A 24,039-nucleotide genomic window follows, 5' to 3' on the forward strand; every position below is an offset into this window, starting at 1 on the left:
TCTGGCCCAGACTCACTTATTTAGTTACTTAACGTGACCTTTCCACTTGAGACTCTCAGTGGTGCCTGCAACTCAACAAGTCCAAGTATCTCCATCGTCTTATGATCAGTGTCCCTGTCCCTCTCACACTGCTCCTTTTGTCGGTGACTGTACCACTCAAAGTCCCCCAGCCAGCAGTCAGAGTTCTTCCTGACATCCCCTCCTGCTCGTTCCCCAGATACAGTCCATCCTTGAGACAGGTCTTCTTATATCCTGAATATCCTATGTCCATCCACTTCTTGCCTCTCTCCTGCTTGGTCCCAGCTACCATCATGTGCCTCCTAAGTGACTGCAGTAGCCCCTCAGTTCATCTCTCTGACTTCCTGTCTGCTCCTCCAGTTCATTCTCTTAAAATGCAGACCCAGTCCAATCTTTTTCTGCAACATGTTTAATTAAGAGCCGCCAGCAGCTTCCTGTTCCAGATCTCCAGGCTAGTCTACTGTGCTAATTACCCTCACTCCTCATGCTCTATCATAAGTCCTCAAAGTGCCAAGCCCCTTCTGTCAATGGAACTTTGAACATTGCTTCCTGTGCCCAGAGCCCCTGCTGCCCCCTTACCTCATTACCTTCTTCTCAGACCTCAGCCATTCTTCTGCAGAGAAGCCTTCCTGGTCTTCCAACAGCATGATAAACCTTCCCTTCGCTGTTTAGTACAGTTGTAATTGGATACTTGGATGATTCCTTGTCCATCTTTCTCATTAACCCTTGAACTCCTTCCCCTCTTTATCTTTTTTTTTTTAAACATCTATAGCGTGATTAGGTAAGCAATAAATATTTCTTGAGTGAATAACTAGGCATCGGTAGAGCATAGGCATTAAGAGAATAGTATTAGAAGGCGTGCCTTTGTGGCTCAGTGGGTTAAGGACCCAGCACTGTCACTGCTGTGGCTCTGGATGCAGCTGTAGAATTGGTTTGATCCCTGACCCTGGAAATTCTGCATGCCTCAAGCGTGGCCAAAAGAAAAGGAAAAGAGAATGGTATTAGAGTCAGCCAGTCCATTTGAATTTGAATCCTGACTCTGTTTTAATAACTCTGTGACTATGGGCAGCTTAAGATTTCTAAGCCTCAGTCTCCTTATCTGGGAAGTGGAGATAGTAAATACCTTCAAGCTTTGTTTAGAACAATGTGATAGTATTTGTAAAAACAAATACTAGTATTTGTAAAAATGCTTTGAATTAGGTGTTAAATGTAGATTTTATCCTTTTACCTTTTAAAAAAACCTTTAGGGAGTTGCCATTTTGGTCCAGCGGGTTATGAACCTGACCAATGTCCATGAGGATGTGGGTTTGAGCCCTGGCCTCGATCAGTGGGTTAAGGATCCAGTGTTGCCATGAGCTGTGGTGTAGGTCACAGACGCAGCTTGGATCCTGTGTTGCTGTGGCTGTGGTGCAGACCAGCAGCTGTAGCTCCTGTTAGACCCCTAGCCTGGGAACCTCTGTGTGCCACAGGTGTGGCCCTAAAAAGAAAAATAAATAAATAAAACTTAAAGATTCAAGATGAAGATTTAAAAAAATCACACAAAGTAAATGTGTATTTGAATGAGAGATTGTAGAGACAAAACCCTGTAACTTTCAGAAACCCCAGAATCCCCTCTCTGTCTCTACCCCAATGTCAGCCCCTTCCCTTCCACCTAAGCAGCAGCATCTTGACTCTAGGAATCAGTTCCTTACATGTTGTCATAGTTTTATCACTCAAATGTGCATCCATGAACATTATAGTTTAGTTTTGCCCATTTGAAAATAAATGAGTTTTCCCTTTATCCTTTTCTTTCCCCTGTGAGTTATCTGTTGAAGAACTTGGAGGTTTGTCCAGTGGGTTCCTATAGTCTGCATTTTGCTTATTGCATGTGAGTTACAGCTCAGCTTGTTCCTTTCTCCTTTATATGTCCTTCAAATTGGCTCTGGACTCAGAGGCCTGATCAGACTTGTGTTTGATCCCTTCAGCAGGACTGTAGATGGTGGCGCTGTATTCTTTTTCATTGTCAGTTTTCCAAGATAATGACTTGATTCCCCATCATCCTCTAAAGGTGACTAATTAGTTATGTGTTTAAAAAAAGTGTGAACTCATGGGTTTGAATGTATTTGATGGGTTTCAGTTAGTTGTAATGATCATCTTTTTCGAAGCTTATGCGTTTATGTCTTTGGTGGTAGGAACCTTTTCGAGTTGGTTCCTGAGTCCTTTTGATATGACCCTACAAAGTCTGGGAGTTTTCTTGTAATCTGGTGTAATAAGCTATTTCGGGTTCATTTTGTCCATTTTCTAGTTACACTTGGAGTTAGCCATTTCTCCAAAAAGGGCCCTGATTTATTTTAAGGGGAAATAGTATTTCAAAAACTCCTTCTGAGTGGCACAGCTAGACTCAGGCCCACCTGCTGGGACTTTACCTGCTCATTTGTGGGTGACCGGATGTCCTGGTTTGTTCAGAACTGTCCTAGTTCTAGCACTGAAAGTCCTATGCCTGGAGAGGTCGGGGGCAATCATTCGGGCATAGAGAGGCTTCTTGCTTTTGGTTTGGCCATTGTATCTTGGCTTGGCTTTTGCTGTGGAGAGGTTGGAAAATATAATGTATGTGATCTGTCTTTTGCAGAGAATAATCACTCAGATTTATATACGCTATGTTGTCTTCAAGGCAAGTTAATACTTATTTTGAACAGTACTTTGCAATCGTCCTTGCCATTTGCTTATTATAGCCTGTAAACTGACCATGTTAATGGCTTCAGGAAAATGGTTTCTGACCTCAGTTTGATTCTGAGTTTGAGCCTCAGTTTAATCTGTGGCTGTGAAGACAGTGGACAGTTACATGTACTACAGGAGTTAGAATGTGAGTGTTGTAAAGCAAATGCCTTCAGAATTGCTATAGCTAAATTTAGTATGAATTGCATTTACTGTGTGCAGGTGCATATATGCATTACCCAATTTAACTTTTATATCTTCCAGGTGAGTTAGGGACTGTTTGTCTCATTTTACGGATGGGAAAACTGAGGTTCAGAGGGGCTAATTCATGTGCCCAGAGCAAGTGGGAGAACCAAATTGAACCCAGGCCTTTCTTACTTTGGAGCTTCTATACTTAACTCTATTATTACTCTTGTAATTATTAAAGATTAGTCTGGCCTGATTCAGGATTAAAAAAACTTGAGAGGGAGTTCCCATTGTGTTTCAGTGGAAACACACCTGACTAATATCCATGAGGTTGCAGGTTTGATTCCTGACCTCACTCAATGGGTTAAGGATCTAGCATTGCTGTGGGCTATGGTGTAGATCACAGATGCGACTTGGATCTGGCATGGCTGTGGCATAGGGCAACAGCTGCAGCTCCAATTTGACCCCTAGCTTGGAAACTGCAGTATGCTGCAGGAGTGGCCCTAAATTTAAAAATAAAAAATAAAAATGTGAGAATCTTTAGGATCGTTCTAGGATCTGTTTAGGAATTAGTGCCATTTTAGAGGTCTCAGAATGATGTCACAACTGCCCTTTCTATGCTCATGACAATCAATGCTAATTAAGTAAGGCTTTTTTTTTTTTTTTTTTTCTTTTTTTTCCCCCCTCCTGAGTCTGGATGAGGCCTCAGAATCCTTCTCAACTTAGCATTCCAGGAAGCCACTCAAATTTTACTTGAGTTGACACACAATGTAAGACTCATCTGCCATTCTGAGCGAGAACCTTGTAGAATGGCAGTCAACCCTCTGGAGCCCCACAGCACTTTTCTGTGCTCTTTTTGCCATCACTGTACTGTGTCACAACAGTCAGTTGTATGTTCTCATCATCTGTTCTAGGAAAATTCAGTTTTCTAAACTATGGCCCGTAAACATTTAATTGCAGAGATGTTTTTAGGTATACTGTAAAAGCAGAAGATGAAGGAGAGGCCTGTTGAGGGGAAGTCAAGTACACTTGAAGAACAAAGTTTTTAAAGCTTTACGTTGTGCTCTGTTACATTAACATTCCTAGAAATTGTAGTAAAGGAACCCATTTAGCTATTTTCTGAACATGACTGATGCCTGTAACCATGAACCCCCCCCTGCTTTTTTTTAAACAACAGGGGGATTTATTAATAACTAATACATAACCCAGAGGTAGGGGAGGCCCAGGAATAGTAGGGAGGCTCCACGTGGGAACGACAGGCCTCCAGGTCCATCTCTGTCTTTCTAAGCTCCGCCCTCACCGTGGGGGAGACCCATTCTAGGGCTGTTGTCCAGATGGCTGCAGGAGTTTCAGGCTCCACGGCCACACGGGACGAGATCCAGAGGAGGAAAGGCCCTTTCTGGAACAAGGAAAAATGTTCTTAGAAATGCAGTAGCAATGTTCCCCTTGAATGCATCTTCTTGGCCAGGTTTTGGCAGAGGGGACACCATTTCTATCACTGGCCTAGCTGGTCCTTTAGAGAAGAAGGAGGCAGTGGAGTCAAACCGATGAACACTTACTTATTAACGGTCTTCATGACTAGGACAAACCTCTTTTTAGCTTGTCTTTCACATCTTCACACACTCCTCACTTTAACGCACCTTCCTTCTCGCTGTTCCTGAGTTTCCCTTAGTGGGATATATGTATGTGTTGTACTCAGGTGCTTCTGGGAGGATCTCTGCCCCCTTTCTACACATTCAGTTCTTGTTAAATGCCCACTTCACTGCCCTTCCATCCTGACATCTCTACCATGCTCTTAAATTTTACCCAATAAACATTTGCGGAGGGAGGAAAGGGAGAAGTTGAGTGAATTCCAGTTGTTTGGCTTGGGTGGCTGAATGTGCAGGTTTGGGATGATGGAGGGCGAGGAGATAAGTTTTGACCATGTGAGCTGCATGTGGTTATTTAGCCTGCAGGTAGGCAAAGGAGTGAGAGAAGGAACATTGTGTGATGGTGAATAGGAGAGAAAAGCCCAGAGAAGCCGAGCAACAGGGGTTGGTGGCCAGCGGTGTCGGATGGCTGGGAGGTTCAGTAAGGCAGGGGTGTCCCAGGTTTGACCACTCGGGGTCTCTGGAGCCCTGTGCTGGTGGCATGTGGGGAGGGCAGGTGGATGTGGGGGCAGACGTGGTTTTTATCCTCTCCAGGGAGGAGGGGGAGGTGAGGAAGCAGAGACAGGTGCAAGGTGCTCTCTGGAAGCTCGGATGAGAAGGAGAGAAGAGAAGGCAGCTTTCACAGGTATGTGTGTGGTGTGAATGCTTTGGGAATTTTTGTGGCTGAGGAGAGATTTCATCATATTTTTGGGTTAAAGAGAAATCTTAAAGTAGCACGGAAGGGTCTGAGAGTCCCCGAGACCGAGAGCCGGGGCAGTGTGGGCACGGGAGCAGAGCCCAGGCCAGGGCTCAGGCTGAGATGAACGGGGCAGAGAGAGCCTTGCACAAGGTGGCCAGGGCACCAGACCCTTCAGGTGGGTTGCCTCAACTGTCCTGGGAAGTGGGGGCGAGGGGCAAAATGAATTGCTGATAGCGAGGAGGAGGATGTGTTGAGGGTAACTTTAAGAGGTAGTAAAAAGTTGGGGGGAAAAACATTTATTGAGCCCTTACTGTGTACCAGGCCCTGTCCTAAGTGCTTTGCACCCTCATTTAGTCCTCATGGTGACCCCATAACACATGGACTGTTATCTCCATTTTATGGCTCAGGAAACGGTTTTAAAGAGGTTAAGTGACTCCAAGGTGGAGATTGAAGGTGCTGGAGGTAGCCCTCCTGACCTCTGAGGACACAAGGTGGTGGGTGTGGTTTGGGGTTCAGGGCCCCATGTGAGTTGGAGGCCAGGAGCGTGTGGGAATGCCTTCAGCATGGCTGGGCTGGTCCTGCAGGGCTTCGTGATGGGCTCGGTGTCGAGGTGGGGAACAGGCGAGGTGGGGCACAGGGTTGAGCCATCAGAGTTGATCAGGTGGCAGCTCAGTGAGTGAGGGGGGAGCTGAGAGCTTCTGGAGGGGACCTCTGACTCGGTGGATCTGAACTGTCCTGCCTGGTTGGATTGGGGCCAAGGGGGCTGGAGAGGAGGGTTGCTGGAGCTGAGGAGGTCGGCACTGTGGGAATGACCTGCCGTGGGCCGCACGTGCTTCCTCTCTATTTCTCTTCATTTCTCTACTTTCATTTCTTCATTGTTTTGGCCTCATGTGCAGTATATGGAAGTTCTTGGGCCAGGGATTGAATCCCAGCTGCAGCTGCGACCAGTCCTGCAGATCCTTTAACCCACTGCAAGGGGGCTGGGGATGGAACCCACTTCTGCGAAACCTAAGCTGTCAGATTTGTAACCCGCTGCGCTGGTGGTTCCGGAACTGCCCTTATTTCTTATTTTGACTAAAGGAATTGCCTCTGGAAGTTCTCTAGTTTAATGCTGTATCAGGCAAAGGCTGGAATGGATAGTGGACTCTTGACCTCTGGCTGTGCCAGTATCCTTCAGGGCATCTGCTTGTAACTGTGCTGGGGGCAGTTTTTACTGATAAATGTAATAGAAGTTAGGTGTCAGGAAACATAGTTGTCCTTACTCTTCTTTGGAAGAATATGTTTTAGCCAAGTTAAATTCCCAAGCATGGTTTTATTCAGTGCCTATACACAGTGCAGACCATTCCAGGAATACAAAAAATTTTTGATTCAAGCACTATGTTTAAAACTACCTCTCATTAATTTAACTGATTTTCTTTGCATTTTGAAGGGATTAATGGTTCCCTTCAAATTGTGTAGTAGAAATTCTATTCAGAAAATAGTTCATGCTACCTCTTTTCTGTATGAGAAAGAATTAGATTTATCATTTCAGTTAACTGAGCAGAGTCTAAGCTAGTGAATCTTTGACTCCCAATTTATGTAAAATGATTGCTCTACTTCTGTATAAAATAAATCTTCCAAATAATAAAGCTTCCCAACATTTTTCAGGGGTCATAATCTTTTGTCATCATGACCACTTAGTGTTTCTCAAAATGTGGTCTAAGAATTCATAAATAATTTGCTAGAAATGTTGTATTTCAAAGACAAACCTTAAACTTTTTGAAGTCAGAATCTTGGGAGGGTGAGAGAGAATAGGATGTAGAAATTTGCATTAGAACAAATTCCTCAAGTGGTTCTTGAAAATGAGTTGGTGTGCTTTCAAGCAGGGGAATGGGGCTTCCTGATGTCAACAAGGACTGAGCCGACTCAAAGCCACACCTGTGTCCTATGTGTTCGTAGACCCACATGTGTCTCTCCGTCCTCTCTGTTCACAGGTGGAATGGTTGCTCCACTAAGGCTTATCTTCACCATGTTTCTCCTAAGAGGTTTTGTTCTTTGACTTTCAACACATTTATTTTAGACAGAAACAAAAGAAAGGCCTTTCATGATCTAGATTGAGGCTGGGGCAGATAATTTTTCTTCTCAAGTTAGGAGGAATATAAAAGCCTCTTTAGATTCAGTTGAATTGTATTTTCAGTTTTTTGCAACTAGTATTTTTTTGTTGGATCATACGCAGGATATTTTTATCGTATTAGGCAACTGTACCACCTTGTTATCATCTTTATTTGGGAATTAAGCATGTTTTTAGGAGATGTCTATGGAAGCTAAGTTGACAGTAGTTCTACTTGGGTTGATTTATGTGTCACCTTGGCTAGGTCATGTTACTGGCATTAGGTTAGACGCTAATCTAGGTATTGCTCTAAATACTGTCAAAGTAAATTTTTTTTTAGGCCCACTCCTGTGGCACATGGAAGTTCCCTAGCTACGTCTTTGGCCTACACTGTAACTGATGGCAACACCGGATCCTTAACCCACTAAGCAAGGCCAGGGATGAAATCCACATCCTCATGGTTACTAGTTGGGTTTGTCACCACTGAGCCACAACGGGAAGTCTTGCACCTAGTATTTTTACAGCAGTAATCCATCTCACACATCTCAATGTCTTCTCCATGTGTGTCCCCAGGCCACTGCCAAGAGCTCAGCTTTTTGCTTCAAGGGAACTATGAAAATCGGAATCCTGCTGAATCAGATTACCAGTGTGGTATTTTTCCAACCAGGTCCTAAATATTTTATCACCAGTTTTCATTTAAAAGCCAGTCAACAAATTTAATAAGAACGGTATTACAGTACTCCAGGACAGTAATGGATTAAAAAAAATTATTGACTTCCATTACTAAAGATCCCTGTGGAAAAAAAAAGCAGCAGTTCTGTGTGACTCATTGAGTTGTTGAGTTACAGGATGGCTTTGAAGCAGGAGCAACCACTCTGGCACCTTCTTCATTTGGATTCAGTGGTTTCAGTGAGAACTCTTAGGAAATGAGGATAATTTTTGTAATTTACTTAAATATGTATGAACGTCAAAATTCTTATGAAATGATCTCATGGATTGATTGTATATTTGAGTAACTTTTCTTCCATGACCCTGATTGGAGAGCAAATTGCAGAGGAGCTACTAAAATAGGAAGAATATTAAAATTCCTAAGCAGAGCCTCCCACGGTCTTATAGCTCATTAGTTACTCTATTATGAGCTTCCATCAAGGATAGATTAAGCCCCTTGAGCACAGAGAATGTAATTTATTTACCTTTGTCTTTCTGGTACCCAACTAAGTGGCAGACACACAGAGTCCTCAGTACATGTTAGATGGTTGAGTTGTTGGAAATGTGATTCTTATTGTGGAAACCTCTGATTTCCCTTATGAGCTCAAAATTACAGTGGAAGCTAGTGATAAAAATGGCTACAGAATTTTTATTGCACAAACCTTTGCAGGAATGCAAAAAGCCTTTGCCAGTTTTCAGTGACCTTTCCTAAGCCAGTTTCCTTTTTCTTCCTTCTCCTGTAAACCTAGGCTCTGTTCTACACTTGCCAGTTTAGACAAACTGCTGTCTGCCTATATACTTCAAGTGTACCTTCTAATTTCACTTTCCAAATCTGTGTCTGGTTTTAAATATACTCATATACTTGAATTTCTCTTGTAATCAAGTGGAGCGTGTTTTCTAAGGATCTTCAGATTTGAGTCCTTGGCATTAGAAATAAAGCACATTTTTTTTTTCTTCCCATGAGTCTGATTCTTCCAACAGAATGGAAAAACAATCCTTTGGTATATTAACTTGTCTCAAAATCTACCTCCATTGATCAGTTAATAGAGATTTTGCCTTTGCATTAATAATTTTTCTCACAGAAAGCAGATTAATAACCAAGAAACATTACTAAAGGAATCTGCTTATGAAATCTGAAAGAATAATAGGTCATAATACTAATCATATGTAATAAAACTATGATCATTCTTTGACAAGGAAATTAACATTGTAAAAAAAATTTAGACTCTGACTTTTGGTACCATAATAAAAGTCTATATATGTATACTGCTCTGTAATTAAAAAAAAAACTCTTATACATTAATCCTTCTTGAGATGCATAATAATCCTTTAAATGGAATAGACATTATTTAAACTGAACCTGAGAAATAGACATATTCATTACAGTTCAGCAAGAAAATGGCAAAGAATCAACCGCAGCCTACTTTTTTCTGGGTCTTAAGTGCTCTTGCCACCATCATGTGATGTCATGTGCTTTTGCCATAGTTAATAATAATGGCATTGTGCCCCAGCCTGAGGCACACTTGAGTTTCATATTTGTTCATAGAAAAAAATCTGATTTCACCACCAGTCATAGGATCTAGACTCAAGGCCTTTCCTCACTGATTACTTTTCATTATAGAAATAGAAACAGAACCTTGATTCCTACATTTGCATGCGGGTGGGGTTGGCCTTTAGCTTTAACACAACAATACTTTGGTAAATGGTGTCATAAGCCACAGAAGCTAGTGGTAATCTAATCTACCATTTATCTCTTGCCAAGTTCATGTTGAGTAAAATCTTCATAGGGATTTATGCTTCTGGAGGCCAAGGTGGTTTACATGGCTGCCTGAGGATCCCTGAGGGTAGAGGAGGCCCTGACCTGCCCCTGCTTCCTGTGTTCCTTACTCATTTCCTCATCTAGAAATACCTTGCAGTGTTGGGCTTTCGGGGCACACAGGTTCGTGTTGGTTGAAGAGGCTGGAAGGGGACTTTTCCTGTTGAGATTTGCATAGTTGGTGCTTCAGAGCGTTCCTATCCGCCACGCCTTGCTTTTCCTTCAGTTCCGTCTTAGCTAGTAGAAGACTCTTCTTAAGCACGACAAAATTCTTGAGGTGCAGTCTCCTTTGAAGTCAGAGTCCAAATCCATTGTATATTTTCATAGACTCTTTTAGGTCTTTAAAGAACATTTTTGGTGGTACTATACTTAGATCATCATAGAAATGAAAATATTTTTAATTTAAAAAAGTAGTGAGGAGTTCCCATCGTGGCACAGAGGAAACGAATCTGACTAGGAACCATGAGGTTGCGGGTTCAGGCCCGGCCTCGCTCAGTGGGTTAAGGATCCACTGTTGCCATGAGCTGTGGTGTAGGTCACAGACGTGGCTCGGATCTGACATTGCCGTGGCAGCAATAGCTCTGATTAGACCCCTATGCTGGGAACCTCCATATGCCGTGGGTGCGGCCCTAAATGGACAAAAGACAAAAAAAAGTGAGAACAAAGTAAATGCCCAGTAATAACGACAGTATATCATTCAAAACAATATATATATATTCCAAATCTTTTTTTTTTTTTTTTTTGTCTTTTGTCTTTTTGTTGTTGTTGCTATTTCTTGGGCCGCTCCCGTGGCATATGGAGGTTCCCAGGCTAGGGGTCTAATCGGAGCTGTAGCCACCAGCCTACGCCAGAGCCACAGCAACGCGGGATCCGAGCCGCGTCTGCAACCTACACCACAGCTCATGGCAACGCCGGATCGTTAACCCACTGAGCAAGGGCAGGGACCGAACCCGCAACCTCATGGTTCCTAGTCAGATTCGTTAACCACTGCGCCACGACGGGAACTCCTATTCCAAATCTTTTATTACATAAAAGATGCTCATATAATATTGAGTGTGAAAAACTAGGTGCAGAGCAGTGTGAATATTGTGATCCTAATTTCTTGAAAACCATACAAAAATTAAAAAAAGAACCAATAGTAATTTTTAATTAATAATGTGTTGCCAGGCATTGTTTTACGTGCTTCATGTGTATCCACTCAGTTAATGCTTATATCAACCCTAAGAGATAGGTACTGTTTTTATTTTTGTTTTACAGATGAGGACATTGAGGTATATGAAAGTAAGTTTGTCTAGAGTTACAGAGAAAGGATTGGAGTCACCGACTAGGAGGAAACAGTTCAAAATATCAATAGTGATTATTTCTGGACAGTGGTGTTATAGGTCAATATAATTCTTTACATCTATGATACAGAATCTCTATTCTTGATGTAATTAGTAATAGCATTTTTAAAAGATATTGAAGCATGTTTGGAATCTAGAAAAACAACGAGTACGTTTGTAGGTTTGAATTTCAAAGAATGCCTTTTCTTTCATATATCTGAAACAGACATTGTATTTGATTAAAAGGGGTGGGGGAGACCCAAAACCAATCCTTTCTATCACTACGATCTCTCTATGTGATAACCTCTCCGTATATGTTTATCAGTTTTCTTTTATGGATAAGGAGAACAAGACCTTCTTTAGTTCATGATCAAACATTATAAAGCACAATCCAGGAAACTGGTTTTGATCAAACCAGGTTTTGTTTGAATGCTGAAGTACTTCACCGGTCTTAGAAAGTATAAAGGTACATACGCAATAGAACATCTTCAGGAAATGGACACTTTCCTTTCTGGAAAGTACAGCCTCAAAGGCAAAAATACTTAAGAACAATATGTTCTCTGTTGTTGTGTTTTAACTTGCAACCCTTCTCTCTTGCTTTCATTTCCACTCTTCCTTTCCCTTCAGAAAACCACCCAATCAACCAACTAATTAGCCTCAATTTGTTAAAGGTTGATAACATTTTGAGTTTCATTAGCAATGATGGCTGTACTTTGCTACAGTGTGCCAGGCATTCTGCTGAATGCTTTCTGTGAGTCAGCAATTATAGATTAGATGCCTAGGGTTCGAATGTGGCTCAGGGTTTGGCCCACAGTAAGACCACAGTGTTTGGAATCGAATTATTTGGAGATATGATCTAAAATTCTTGATTTGTATTTTTCGTCGAAAAGAATTGGACCTCCTAGCAATCCCCTCAACTTTGTTTATATTCCTTGCCAGGCTCCTGTTGTCTTTTTTCTTTTTTGGATCCCTGATGTTATTTTATAAGTCCACTTAAACTAGAGGGGGAGCAGCTGGGTCAAGGATCCATCATTAGTAAAAAGTCCTGTTGGACTTGGGAGCCTGTGTGCTTGCTGCTCTTCTGCTCTCATAGCTCTTCGTGGCCACTCAGTTTCCATGCTGGGCATGACTGTTGTGACTCATGTCACAGTCTTTTGTCAGGGTCTTAGTCAAGTCAGATGGCCTTTCTAGTTACTTAGTCCCTTCCTATCCTCCTCAGAAGGGATATGTGTGGCTGCTTTGTTTCTTCGGTTTTGAATAAATTATTATTACTATTTTTGCTTTTTACGGCCTCATGTGTGGCATATGGAGGTTCCCAGACTAGGAGTAAAATTGGAATTACAGCTGCCGGCCCATGCCATAGCCACAGCAATGCAGGAACTGAGCCACATCTGCAACCTAACCCACAGCTCACAGCAATGCCAGATCCTTAACCCACTGAGCAAGGCCAGGGATCGAACCTGCAACTTCATGATTCCTAGTCAGATTCGTTTCTGCTGCCCTACAACGGGAACTCCAAATAAATTATTTTTTGAGGATGAGGCAGAATATGGTTAGTTTGAAAGGAGCCATGGTTTTGAGAATAACATAGTTTAAGAATGAGAACAGTAGTCATGAGATCCTGGTAGACTGTCAGATGCTGGGAAGACTTGGCCATGTGACAGCTCCATGTGGATAATGGTGATTGGGGGTTTGTGTTTGTTTTCCTAAGAAATTCACTATTTCACCACCTTTACAGGAAATTATACCCATCATTCCTTCAACTCTGTACAGTTTTTTATTTTTAAAATAAAAATACATTAAATTTTTTTTTTAATGTAGAAGTATATAGTGAAGAGGAAAGGCACTTGTTTATTTGAATAATCAGGTAATAGACGTGAAAGGAATTACAAGTCATGGACTGGTTGTTCCAGCCCCATCTCTGCTCCCACAGGAAGGCTCACAGTAAACAGTGGCAAACTTGTAAACAATGGAAAATGAGGTGTATGTCTCCGCTGGATTCCAGATCGTTCCTGGTTGTTTAGTTGCTAATGGTGTCAGAGCACCCAGGTCTCCCTGCATGGATTCTCTCTGGATGTTGTTTCCACAGGAGAGGGACTCTTAACGCTGACTCGAAGACAGTTTGAGTGTATTATGGCTGTGGCCTAAAAGCTGACATTCAGAAGTAAACTGAAAGCTGATGTGTACTCAGGAAAGGGTTTGTTGATGTGGCATCTGCTTTTCGATGCTGAGAATCTAGTTACATATCTCAGAGAAAAGCTTTCAGGTTTTGCCCTGCCTTTGGAAAACATTTGAAAAGTGAGCAAATGAGGTTGTTCCTGCTGTGGTGCAGTGGGTTAATAATCTGATGTTGCCTCTGGTGGCAAGGGCTTGATTCCCCGGCCCTGTGCAGTGAGTTAAGGATCCGGTGTTGCAGCTGCGGGTTGGATTTGATATCTGGCCAAGGAACTTTCATATGTGCAGGTACAGCCAAAAAAAAAAAAAAAAAAAAAAAAAGGAAAAGCAAATTATAGGTTGAGATCTCTCACTTTCTCTAGAGAACTCAGTGAGTGGAAAAAAAAATGATCTCAACAATCTTAAGCTCGGTTTAAATCTTAAAACGAGGATGGGTTTCATTTATTTTACTTAAAAAATAAGGTGTATTTTATATGTGGCAGACGTTCTGGTTCACCAGAAGCTCTTCCATTCTCAGTATTGGGATATGGATGCTGAACTTCAGATGAGAGCTGACTGGTAGATAGGACTACATTTGAAGTCCTCATTTCTGAAATCGGGCAGTGAAGATGTGTATCACTTACCCTTTGTGACGGAGGGAGAAGGATCACATTCTTCGCTCACCTTTCCTAACACCATTATTAGGAAGGTGATTGTCATGATGAGCTTTACCTGAGAAGTGGGACCTGCGACGCACAAAGAGGGGAGGTTAGCATTTGCCTTATTAACGTGTCCAAAGTCTCTGCCCTGTTGGGTTCCTTTTTTCAAACCTGTAAGTGGAAAGAGAATGAAGACAGGTTTTGCTCCACTGCCCTCTGGGCCACAGAAATGCTCAGGTGCCTGTGTTTTAGCTGCCAGCTTTCTTCCCTCCTCTGCTCCTCTCCTTCCTTCCATATGGCTCCTCCTTTCCTTCTCTCTCCATCTTGGTATAACGATTAATTGGTGAGTTTCAGCTCTGGGATCTGAAAATGAAGTATGTGGTGACTGATGTACACTCGTGTAGTAATTTAGTCACGAGATTCTGGCTCCGTAAATACTAAACCCTTAAAAACAGAGTTTCTATGCATGGTACCCTGTACTTTGGGCTCATGATGTTTCCTTTTAAATTCCTGTTTTCCTTACTTATGGACTCTCCATCAGGCTATGGGGACAGGACAGGGCTGAACTTTTTTTTGTTTTCTTCCCAGTAAGGGCCAGTGACCCCTGGGTTGGGGGGAGGGGTGCAGGGTAATCTAGAACTAGATTGGGAAAATGAAATTTAAAAAATAATAGCATTTTTTGGGGGGGTCTTTTGTCCTTTTAGGGCCGCACCTACGGCATATGGAGGTTCCCAGGCTAGGGGTCTAGTCTAATCGGAGGTCCTGCTGCCGGCCTACGCCAGGGTCACAGCAACGCAGGATCCGAGCTGTGTCTGCAACCTACACCACAGCTCACGGCAACATCGGCTCCTTAACCCACTGAGCGAGGCCAGGGATCAAACCCGCAACCTCTTGGTTCCTAGTTGAATTCGTTTCTGCTGCGCCATGATGGGAACTCCTGATAGCGCTTTTATGTAAAGAACCAACATAGAAAACATTATTCTCACAGGCTTTTTATTTTTATTTATTTATTTTAGTTTTTTTTTAGGGCCGCACCTGTGACACATGGAGGTTCCCAGGCTAGGGGTCCAATCAGACCTGTAGCCTCTAGCCTATTGCCAGGGCCACAGCAATGCGGGATCCAAGCCGAGTCTGCAACCTACACCACAGCTCACATCAACGCCGGATCCTTAACCCACTGAGCAAGGTCAGAGATTGAACCTGCAACCTCATTGTTCCTAGTCGGATTCGTTAACCACTGCGCCATGATGGGAACTCCTCCAGTAAGCTTTTTAAATTAAAGAGAGTCAGTAGTGATAAACATGTTTAATATAGGTGTTACATCTAAGTATGAGGCAGAGAGAAAAGAAATATTCAGGCAGATGGCAAGAATTAATAGAGCCGTGACTAGGGGGACAAAGAAAAGGTAAAAGGTAAAAATAAAATTGTTTTGAAGGAAGTTGTAAAGATAGACACAGGAGCGCTAAGTATGCTTATATGTGTATGTGCTGCCTCAGTCTCACTCACACCTGCTTCTCTCCACCCTTAAAGACAGTTTCCCATTTTAAGAACCCAATTCAGGGACTTCTCAATTAAGTGTCATCTGGCTGTGGTTTCTTCATCTGGTTAGTATTGTGCACAAAAACTACCTTTACCTGTATTTGGGAAGCTATACCAAACTGTCTGAGACTTGAGCAGTTGTGTGTAAAGTTATTTTTCAGTATAGCTCTCTAAAAATATTAATTCAGTTAAAAAATCATCTCCAAATTCTTGTTGTTTCAGTATCTGCCACATGTTCTAAAGAGCACTAGAATTTAAAAATTCCTCTTGTTCCTTACATTTTTTTCATTAATGAACTAAATTTTTTAATTACAATAAAATGGACTTACTCAATTTTATAGCAAGTTACTTAGAGACTAGAAGATAGTTTTAAACTATCTTTTATCTTCTAGTTGAGTTTTGGGCATTAAGTGGCTTTTAATAGGATTATGGTTAAGGGTTTTTAAAAATAATTCTTTGGGAAAGGGTTGGATGTTATATTCTAAGTTGTAGCATAAAGGGATTTTTTTCTGAGTGTAGCATGTACATCTTAAGGCTTTTAAAAGTTATTTCAACTACGGAACCTTAAGACTATGGCTTTTTTTATAATAGCAGTGATCACAGAAACAGATGATACTCAGCATTTGACCCATGGATAGAGTGAAATAAAGCCAAGGACTAGAAATTCCCCACTCATGGTTGGGTGATGGAGGGCCATGGGTTGATTGCACCTGTGTTGAGGGGCCTGCCTGAGAACAAAGGCATTTCCTCACGCTCATTTACTGGATTCAGGTGATTCTAAAGTAGCCATTTAGCTCTCCCGAGTGGTGTAGTGGTGCTAGTCAAGCACTTTAATATTTCCCATGCACAAAAAAGAACTCTGCATCCCACAATATTAGCTTCTTTTTATCCTCTGAAACCAATAACTAGGCCCAATTTTACATGCTTTTGATTCTTTGGTATGTGATCAATTAAACAATTTTCCTCTTTAGTGTAGTCTTACTGGCCAGATAGATTTAAATCTTGGATATTGTCTGATTTTTTTGTTTTTTGTTTTTACTTTTGCCAATTAGTTTCTTTTCATAATTAAATTTAAAAAATTACTGTTTATACATACATTTGTGGAGGGAGAAGTTAAAATCCTATGTCCCTGCCTATTAAGGGAAGCCACTTTTAATAGTTTAGCATATGTGCTTCCAAACATTTTCCATCACGGAAAACTTCCATAAAGGTATAATGTATCCCTAACTCATTCTTTTTTTTGTGAGCTGCATAGGAAGTCCCATAACTCATTCTTTTTAACAGTTGCGTTATATCCTAAAATAGGAGCATATCATAATTTAACTCGTTGACTATTGATATATACTTGGGTTATTTCCAGGTTTTTTGCCCTTATAACAGTGAAATTCTTGGTATATATATATACTTTTTTTGCAGTGCGCAAGTATTTTCCATTGGCTAAGTTTCTAGGAGTGGAATTGCTGAATGAAAAGATAGTGAATTTAAAATTTTGATACACAGCTCAGTTGCTTTCTTAAAAGCTTGTAGAAATGGACATTTCCCCCAACAGTACCTGAAAATGACCATGTCCACGTATCTTTGCCAACATTAGATATTATGACTGCCCCTGCTTTGGCAGTATTATGGTATCTCATTGCTGTAATTGGCATTTCTCTGATTAAAAAGGAGGTTTCATGGTTTCTCCATAAATTGGTGTTTCTCATTCAGGATTGTCCTTTCAGTTTCTTTGCTTGGTTTTCTTTTGAGTTCGTTTTCTTTCTTTTTTTATTGCTCAATGAATTTATTACATTTATACTTGTACAATGATCATCACAATCCAGTTTTATAGGATTTCCATCCCACAATCCCAGTGCATCCCCCCACCCCCCAAACTGTCTCCTTTGGAAACCATAAGTTTTTCAAAGTCTGTGAGTCAGTATCGGTTCTGCAGAGAAGTTCATTCTGTCCTTTTTTCAGATTCCACATGTCAGTGAAAGCATTTGATGTTGGTGTCTCATTGTCTGGCTGACTTCACTTAGCATGATAATTTCTAGGTCCATCCATGTTGCTAAAAATGGCGGTATTTTGTTCCTTTTAATGGCTAATATTCCACTGTGTATATGTATCACGTCTTCTTGATCCACTTTTCTGTCAATGGACATTTAGGTTGTTTCCATGTCTTGGCTATTGCAAATAGTGCTGCAGTGAACATGGGAGTACATGTGTCTTTCCGAGTCATGGTTTTCTCTGGGGAGATGCCCAGGAGTGGGATTGCTGGATCAAATGGTAGTTCTATTTGTAGTTGTCTGAGGCATCTCCATCCTGTTTTCCACAGTGGTTGCACCAATGTACAATCCCACCAACAGTGTACTAGGGTTCCTTTTTCTCCACCCCCTCTCCAGCACTTCTTGTTTGTAGACTTTTGGATGATGGCCATTCTGGGTGTAAGGTGGTACCTCATAATGGTTTTGATTTGCATTTCTCTAATGATGAGTGATGTTGAACATCTTTTCATGTGTTTTTTGGCCATCTGTATGCCTTTGGAGAACTGTCTGTTTAGTTCTTCTGCCCATTTTTTGATGGGGTTGTTTGTGTTTTTGGTATTATGAGTTCGTTTTCTTGTCTTAGGATCTCTGTATATATTAAATAATAGTATTTTGTTATATGTGTTGTAGATATTGTCACCTAGTCAGTCACTTGTATTTTATAGTATTTGTCAAACAGGAATTTTCTATTTTATATAATCACACTTGTCAGTTGTTCATTTTCCTTTATAGCTATTAAATTTTGTGTCTTATTTTAAAGAGGCCTTTTCAATACAAGATTATATGCAGTGTCTTCCTTCTTTCCTTTAAATACTTTTTTAAATTAAAAAAAATTAGTTCTGGGAGTTCCCTTGGTGACGCAGTGGTTATGAGGTTGTGGGTTCAATCCCTGGCCTCGCTCAGTGAGTTAAGGATCCAGCACTGCCCTGAGCTGTGGTGTAGGTCACAGATGTGGCTCGGATCTGGCGTGGCTGTGGCTGTGGCATAGGCTGGCAGCTGTAGCTCCAATTAGATCCCTAGCCTGGGAATCTCTATATGCCGTGGGTGTGGCCCTAAAAAGCAAAAACCAAACAATTTTAGTTCTTTAATCAGTTTGAAGTTATTTATATATAAAGTGTAGGGTAAGACTAATCTTTTTCACACATAAATATCAAATTAAGTACCACTTACAGAATAGTGTTTTCCTCACAGATTTCAAATTCTTATTATGTTCTCAATTCTCATATATATATATTCATCTATGTATAGACGTTTTTGTTCTTTCTACCATTCCATTGACTTATTTATTCCTGCACTGGCATCATACTGTTTTGATATTTGGTTGGGAAAATCCTTCCTTAATTCTTTCGAAAAAATTTCTTACCCTTAAGCATTTATTTACTTTTCCAGAAGAACTTAATTAAGCAATATTTCAGTGCTTGTTTAAATGGTATTTCATGCCTTTGGTTTTACTTTTGTATATGATTTATTCATTCTATAATCTGTATCTTTTTTTTCCTTTTACATTTCAGAGTCCTGTGTATGGGAACTCACATGAGTCAGTTCAGTCTAGAAGGGTAGTCATTTCTCATAATATGGACAAAGCTCTGAAAGAAGGTAAGGATTAAATGAGGGTGTATAATTACCATGTGAAGCAATTCATTATATTCTAAAAGGAAAATCTTAATTTATATTAAGTTTATCCTTCTTGTATGTGTGTAGCATTAGGATTTTTTCTTTATGAATTTTTACTTGAATGCCAAATAAATACATCCATGTTATAGTCGAACGGATAGGATTTAAACATATGTTAAGTAGCAATTTGCAGGTTACTTGAAACTAGACAGTTAAGTGAAGCTAATTCTAACATATGAAGCAAGGATCTGTTCTGTTACCTAAAATAGGTATCAGGAAGTTTTCTGTCTGTTTTTTTTTTTCTTTTTTTTTTTTTGTCTTTTTGCTATTTCTTGGGCTGCTCCCGCGGCATATGGAGGTTCCCAGGCTAGGGGTCGAATCGGAGCTGTAGCCACCGGCCTACGCCAGACCCACAGCAATGAGGGATCCGAGCTGTGTCTGTGACCTACACCACAGCTCACGGCAACGCCGGACCCTTAACCCACTGAGCAAGGGCAGGGACCGAACCCGCAACCTCATGGTTCCTAGTCGGATTCGTTAACCCCTGCGCCACGACGGGAACTCCTTCTGTCTGTTTTAAGAAATAAACTGGAGAAGGTGCACTGGGGATAAATACACTCAGGCTCACTCTTGGGCAAAACAATTAGCCAAATTAAGGGGGATAGAGCAACCTTACAAAATAATGAAGGACACACATGTGAAACTTGTTTTGAGGAAGATTGAGGCAGGGAGTTGTGGCGGTACAGTGTCATATGTCTGGAAATGGGGATAAGTAAGTGTAGTTACAAATAATAAAATTTAAAAGAATATTTTGGTCAAGTTAAAGTTTGAGAAGGTATTTTAAATAAAAGTTCTAGAAGCTTGGACAGTTTCAGTTACACATATAGGAAAAAAGTCTGAAGTTTTTTGTATGAAAATACATGGTGGGAGTTCCCGTCATGGCTCAATGGCTAATGAATCCGACTAGGAGCCATGAGGTTGCGGGTTTGATCCCTGGCCTTGCTCAGTGGGTTAAGGATCCGGTGTTGTAGGTCACAGATGCGGCTCAGATCCCGTGTTGCTGTGGCTCTGGCATAGGCCGAAAGCTACAGCTCCGATTAGACCCCTAGCCTGGGGACCTCCATATGCCGTGGGGAGCAGCTCCAGAAAAGGCAAAAGGACAAAAATAAGTAAATAAATAAAATAAAAGTTGAACACGAATACTTTGTAAGACAGTTCGAAATTGTGTGGATTTATAGGATTTTAGGACTTTGAGGACCCTAAACTTTTAAAATATTTTTATTATATTAGAATATGATGACTTTGATAAGATTTATTGGATTTAAAATTTGACTTCTGTTATTCATAATCTCAAAATCATGGTTTAAAAAAGAGTAATGCTTAATTTATATACTTTGAAATGCACAAATCTTAAGTGTAAAATTCAGCAGTTTTCTGAAGTGCATATAACCACATACTCACCATCCTAATCAAAATAAAGAACATTTCGAGAGTTCCTGTTGTGGCTCAGCAGAAGCGAATCTGACTAGTATCCACGAGGATGCAGGTTTGATCCCTGGCCTCGCTCAGTGGGTTAAGGATCCGGCGTTGCCATGAGCTGCAGTGTAGATCTCAGATGAGGCTTAGATCTGGCATGGCTGTGGCTGTGGCATAGGCTGTGGCTGTGGCAGAGGCCAGCAGCTATGGTTCCTATTGGACCCCTAGCCTGGCAACCTCCATATGCTGCAGGTGTGGCCCTAAAAAAAAAAGACAAAAAATAAAGACAAAACAAAAAACAAACATTTCTGTCATCACTGAAAGTTTGCTTCATGCCCCCCTCTAATCAAAACCCTCCCTTCATTCTTCTAATCTCTTCTCTCACATAGCTTTGCATGTTCTTAAACTCCAAAGACATAGAGTCATGCAGTATGTCGTCCTTTATGCCTGTCTTCTTTTGCTCAACCTAGTGTTTATGAGGTTTATCTGTGTTGTGTACATCAGTTCATCCTGGTGACTGCTGACTAGTATTCCATTATACTAATATGACTCTGTCACAGTATATTTATCCTTTCTCCTTTTGGACATTTGTTGTTTCTAATTTTTTTTGAAATATATATAGTGAATAAAGTTACTCTAAACAAGTATTTTCGTGGATATATGTTTTCATTTCTCTTGGATAGATTCCTAGGAGTAGAATTGCTGAGTCGTAGGGTAGTTGTATGTTTAACTGTATGATAAATTGCCAAATATTATTCCAAGTTGGTTGTATCTTTTTAGACTCTCACCAACAACGTATGAGAGTTCCAAGTGTTTGATATTATCACCAACATTTGCCTTTGTCATTCTATTTTAGCCATTCCAATGGTTATAAAATGTCATCTTACTGTGGGTTTAAATTGTTCAACATCATTAGTCATCAGGGATATGCATCTTTTCATGTGAATATTGACTATTTCCATGCCTTCCTTTGTGATATGTCTGTTCAAGTCTTTTTATTTTTAACTTATGTTTATTTATCTTATAACTTGTTTGTAAGGATGTTTAAACTATGTATTCTGGATTCACAGCCTTTGTTAGATAATAGGTATGGAGAATATTTTTTTTCCCAGTTTTTAAATTGACTCTTATTTTCTTAATATTGTCTTTGAGCAGAAGTTTTAAATTTTTATGAAGTCCAGTTTACCAATCCTGTTCTTTAAATAGAAGCATTTTTATTCCTTTGTCTTCAAGCTCACTGACATTTTTTTTCTCCTGTTATTTCCAATCTGTAGTTAAGTGTATCAAGCGATTTTTTAAATTTCAAATATTGTACTTTTCATGTCTAGAATTTCTATTTAGTCCTTTTTTTGTAATTTTTGGTTCTTTGCTGAGATTTTCCCATTTGTCATTTATTATGACCACCTTTATCTTTAATTCCTCAAACATATTTAAAATGTTTTTATTATATATATTATGTAATATAATTTATAATAGCTGCTTTGCAATTCCTGTATGCTAATTCTAACATCTGGGCCATCTTGGGGTTAGTTTCTATTGGTTGCTTTTTCTCTTAACCATGTGTTACTTTTGGTTTTTTCTTTTTTTTCTTGGCATGGCCACACCTGTGGCCTATGGAAGTTCCTGGGTTAGGTGTCAAAGCAGAGCTGCAGCTGAGGCCACAGCAATACCAGATCTGAGCCACATCTGCAAAACATGCTGCACCTTGTGGCAATACTGGATCCATAACCCACTGAGTGAGGCCACAGTTCAAATCCGCATCCTTACAGAGACAACATTGGGTCCCTAACCTGCTGAGCCACAGTAGGAACTCCATTTTATGGGGTTTTATTCTGAGGTTGTTATTCTTGATTGTATAATGAACAATGTAGATACTGCTTTCTAGACATTTTAGATTTCCTCTGATGCATTTTCTTAAATGCAGTTTAATTTCTGACTGATGACCTTGAAGATACTTGGTTTTATATGTGTGTGTGTGTGTATGTGTATATATATGTATTTATGGTCATTCTGTTTGGATTTTGTCCTTAGTCTAAAGTGAATCCCTCAATTTTGGGACATAGGCCTAACTCCAGTTCACAGTCCTCCCTCAGAGGCCCCTGGCCACACCTCTAACTGGGCAGGACTCCCTGTGACCGACAGCACTTGAAGTATCTGCTCAGCCATTTCATTCTCCTAGCTGCTGCTTTGCACTGATCTCCTTGTAGTCTTACCTCCATATGTGTGTGGTTCACGTTTAGCAATGGGTTTGAGAGTTTGTATGCAGGTTTTTTTGGTACAGATTGCTCCGGCAGTTCCTAACTCTGTTTTCCAATATCTTAGACTGAACATTCCTTTTTTTAAAATTTAAGTTCACACTGCCTTGTGCCTCAAGGACTGTTGAGTGCCTTCAGGGGAAAGGTGTATAAATATGAGTTGTATCCATTCCCTGTCCTTTCAAGGGTTGATTCCTCTTCAGTTTCTGCTCATTTTGGTTGTTCCCCTGTGCCTTTAAGTAGTTCTTTGATATTTTCTTTATGTTCCTGATTGTTTTCTGTATGACAACTAGTCTGTTATAAGCTATTTCACTGTTTTTAGAACTGGAAATCTGTCTTTATTTATTATTTTAAATTGTAAAATACACATAATGTAAAATTTATCATCTTAACCATTTTTAAGCATACAGTTCAGTGGTATTATAAGTACATTTTCATTACTGTACAAAGTTTTTTTTTTTTTTTTCTTTTTTGTTTTTTAGGGCTGCACCAGCAGTGTATGGAAGTTCCCAGGCTGGGGGTTGAATCAGCTGTAGCCACTGGCCTACACCCCAGCCGTGCAGGATCCTTAACCCACTGAGTAAGGCCAGGGATGGAAGCCACATCCTCATGAATTCTAGTTGGATTCGTTTCCCTGCACCACTGCAGGAACTCTGTACAAAGTTTTTAGAACTCTTTTCATCTTGCAAAACTGAAACTTTATATCCATTAAATAACAATTCCCAATCCCCCTTCCCCTAGCCCCCGGTAACCACCATTCTACTTGCTGTGTTGGTGACTTTGACTCCAGGTTCCCTGTGTAAATGAAATCATATAATGTTTGTCCTTTGTGTTTAGCTATTTATTTAGCATGATGTCCTCAATGTTCATCCATTTTGCAGCATGTGTCAGAATTTCCTTCCTTTTTAAGACTGATTAATACTCCATTTTATGTCTGTAACCCCATTTTGTGTATCTATTTATCCATCAGTGGACGCTTGGGTTGCTTCCACCTTTTGGCTATTGTGAATAATGCTGCTATGAACATAGTGTCTCTTTTTTATTATTATTATTATTATTATTTTTTTTTTTTTTGTCTTTTGTCTTTTGTTGTTGTTGTTGTTGTTGTTGCTGCTATTTCTTGGGCCGCTCCCGCGACATATGGAGGTTCCCAGGCT

The 24,039-nt window shown here is 40.5% G+C and overlaps 1 protein-coding gene across 9 annotated transcripts in view; it reads left to right on the forward strand.

Moving 5' to 3' along the window:
• Positions 1-24,039, forward strand: part of SNX25 (sorting nexin 25) — a 149,446-nt gene that overhangs the window by 36,192 nt on the left and 89,215 nt on the right. For all 9 annotated transcript variants that reach the window (XR_014830417.1, XM_085000975.1, XM_085000976.1 and 6 more), the window contains one exon: positions 19,049-19,133. Coding sequence is in view for 8 of the 9 variants with exons in the window: in XM_085000975.1 (XP_084857101.1) it covers positions 19,049-19,133 (85 nt within the window). In the remaining variant the exon portion in view is untranslated. The remainder of the gene's footprint in view (positions 1-19,048; positions 19,134-24,039) is intronic.

This window comes from Sus scrofa, chromosome 15 (assembly GCF_054392235.1).
Source record: "Sus scrofa isolate SSC_HxYL_T2T_F1_AM1 chromosome 15, Sscrofa_HxYL_maternal_Yorkshire_Landrace_v2.0, whole genome shotgun sequence".
NCBI classification, from domain to species: Eukaryota; Metazoa; Chordata; class Mammalia; order Artiodactyla; family Suidae; genus Sus; species Sus scrofa.